Raw genomic sequence first — 2,332 nt, 5'->3', positions numbered from 1 at the left:
TTTTTTTTCTCCCCCCCCCCCCCCCCCCCCCCCCCCCCCCGAGTCTTTAGTTCTACCTTGGTAAATTGTTCTCTATATTTTTGGGATGATAAAAATATCAGCAAAAATACATTAAACATGTTTGCTTTGTCTTGCAGCAGCAACAGCAGCAGCAACAGCAACAACAGCAGCAGCAGCAACAGCAACAACAGCAGCAGCAGCAACAGCAACAACCAGGTCCCAGACTACCCCCACGACAGCCTACAGTTGCGTCACCAGCTGAATCTGAGGATGAAAATCGTCAGAAACCCCGACCTAGAACAAAGATTTCTGTTGAAGCCCTGGGAATCCTACAGAGTTTCATACAAGACGTAGGCCTATATCCAGATGAAGAAGCAATTCAGACTCTCTCCGCTCAGCTTGACCTACCCAAGTACACCATTATCAAGTTCTTTCAGAACCAGCGATATTATCTCAAGCACCATGGGAAGCTGAAGGACAATTCTGGTTTAGAGGTGGATGTTGCAGAATACAAGGAAGAGGAGCTGCTTAACGATTTAGAAGACAGCATCCAAGACAAAAATGCAAACACGCTTTTTTCAGTTAAACTAGAAGAAGAATTATCAGTAGAAGGGAACACAGAGCTTAATGCTGAGTTGAAAGACTGATTTTAAAAGTATTATTTTCATTCAACAGTGCCACTGGTATTTACTAATGAAATGAAAATTCCATCATGCATTCTGTCAAAAACCTTTTATTATTCATTGTTTGGCCAATGAATCTTCCAAAACTTGCACAAAAGTTGAAAAAAGGATAATGCAGACTGCACTAGATGTTTTACTCTGTTTTACAAACTGCTTTGCAGCTACAGATGAAGCGTTGAGGATTGTTTGATATTAATTTGTGTTCACTGGTACGCTGTGTGAGTGTACCCAATAAGCATGATACCAGTGATTTTGATTCTGGAGCCTTCAGACAAGCATTACAACTTTTGTGATTTATTGTTTCATTTTTTTTAAATGATTACTGTAACACTCCACACTTGATCTTTGAAACTCACGTTTATTTAAAAAAAAGAGTTTGTTACTCTTGCTCTATTGTATGTTACAAAAGAACTATAGACTGTGGAATGCAGTTTAAAGATAACATATGCCAACAAATGCCTTGTATTATATGGCACTGCCGTAATTCAGATTTGTTTTCTTTTGGAAATAAAGGTCACTGTATTTTTTTTCCATTCTCATTGTTACATGATTTTTAAAAAAATGAAAAGAAAATGTGAAACACAATTTAGTCCTCATTATTTATTTGTAGATCCTGCAGCATCATGTTGTAATTAATTTTTTTGGAAGTTTCCGTTAAATGTAATATTGCTTCTCTTGTTATCATACTGATTTTTTTTTTCTATTTATAAATGTATTTTGATGGGCAGTAAAACAAAGTGTCTTAAAAGTTTTAAATAGAGAAAATGTGCTTTACACAGTTGCCTATAAAAAGTGCTCTATGTTATCCAAGCAATTCATACTATAAGCTTCACTCTAATTGTTGTATGCAATTTTTACTATCATGCAAATAAGCTTAGGTAAATAAAACTAATAGATCACCTTAGAAACTTATGCAATTAATGTGAAAATAATTGATGTTTGCAATGTGTCTTCCTTTGGTTTACAATCAATTTTAAAGCTATAGCTGTATAAATTTTCTGTATAAAGGTGTATTTCTTTTTTATGAGTTTATTGCTATGAAAACACCAGTTATTTTGTTACAGCTGGCTGTTTTTATAAGTGTATCACAATTTTCTTTATGCAGAAATGTTCTGACTAGGAGTGGTTATTGACTGTAACTACACAATTAAAATTGTTTGTATGGTATGATATGGCAGGGTTTGTCTGCGTATGTGTGTATCTGGGAGGAGTAGCTGCGCTCTAAGTGCACATCCTTACCACCGTTTTGAAGATGATTTTTCAATTGTTCTCTTTTAGAACCACACAGATTTTTTTTTAAATTATCTTCTTTAAATTTGGATTTAGCCAACATAGTTGAAAAAGAAACGTCATTTGGCTATGAAAATCATAACCTGTCTTTTCTTGATTTAAAAACTTGCCTGTCCAACAGAGATAGCAGGATATTATTGAGTCAAAAGGCTATCAGGCAAAAACATATTTACAATTCCTGGCAGTAATGCACTTATAATGGATACAGCTAGTTTTATTTTGCACTAGAATAATGCTAACACTATTCCTTACACTAATGTATAAACATTAAGGAGGCCATTAATAGTCAAAGTAAATAGAAAAGATGGGAGTTTTGTACAACAATCTCTTACTAAGTAAGATTATTTTAATGATCATTA

General features: G+C 34.5%; 1 protein-coding gene across 17 annotated transcripts in view; it reads left to right on the top strand.

The window, feature by feature from the left end:
* SATB1 (SATB homeobox 1) overlaps positions 1-1,860 on the top strand; it is a 141,374-nt gene extending 139,514 nt beyond the window's left edge. For 7 of the 17 annotated variants that reach the window (XM_019508686.1, XM_019508700.1, XM_019508693.1 and 4 more), the window contains one exon: positions 138-1,860. In XM_019508686.1, the coding sequence (XP_019364231.1) occupies positions 138-647 (510 nt within the window). In that variant the 3' untranslated portion in view covers positions 648-1,860. The remainder of the gene's footprint in view (positions 1-137) is intronic. The other 10 variants (XM_019508694.1, XM_019508687.1, XM_019508701.1 and 7 more) reach the window with 5 other exon arrangements.
* Positions 1,861-2,332: the final 472 nt, after the last annotated feature.

The sequence above is a fragment of the Gavialis gangeticus genome, unplaced genomic scaffold (genome assembly GCF_001723915.1).
Source record: "Gavialis gangeticus isolate Ggan-Ray unplaced genomic scaffold, GavGan_comp1, whole genome shotgun sequence".
Lineage (NCBI taxonomy): Eukaryota > Metazoa > Chordata > Crocodylia > Gavialidae > Gavialis > Gavialis gangeticus.
This window is presented reverse-complemented; position numbering and strand designations above follow the sequence as displayed.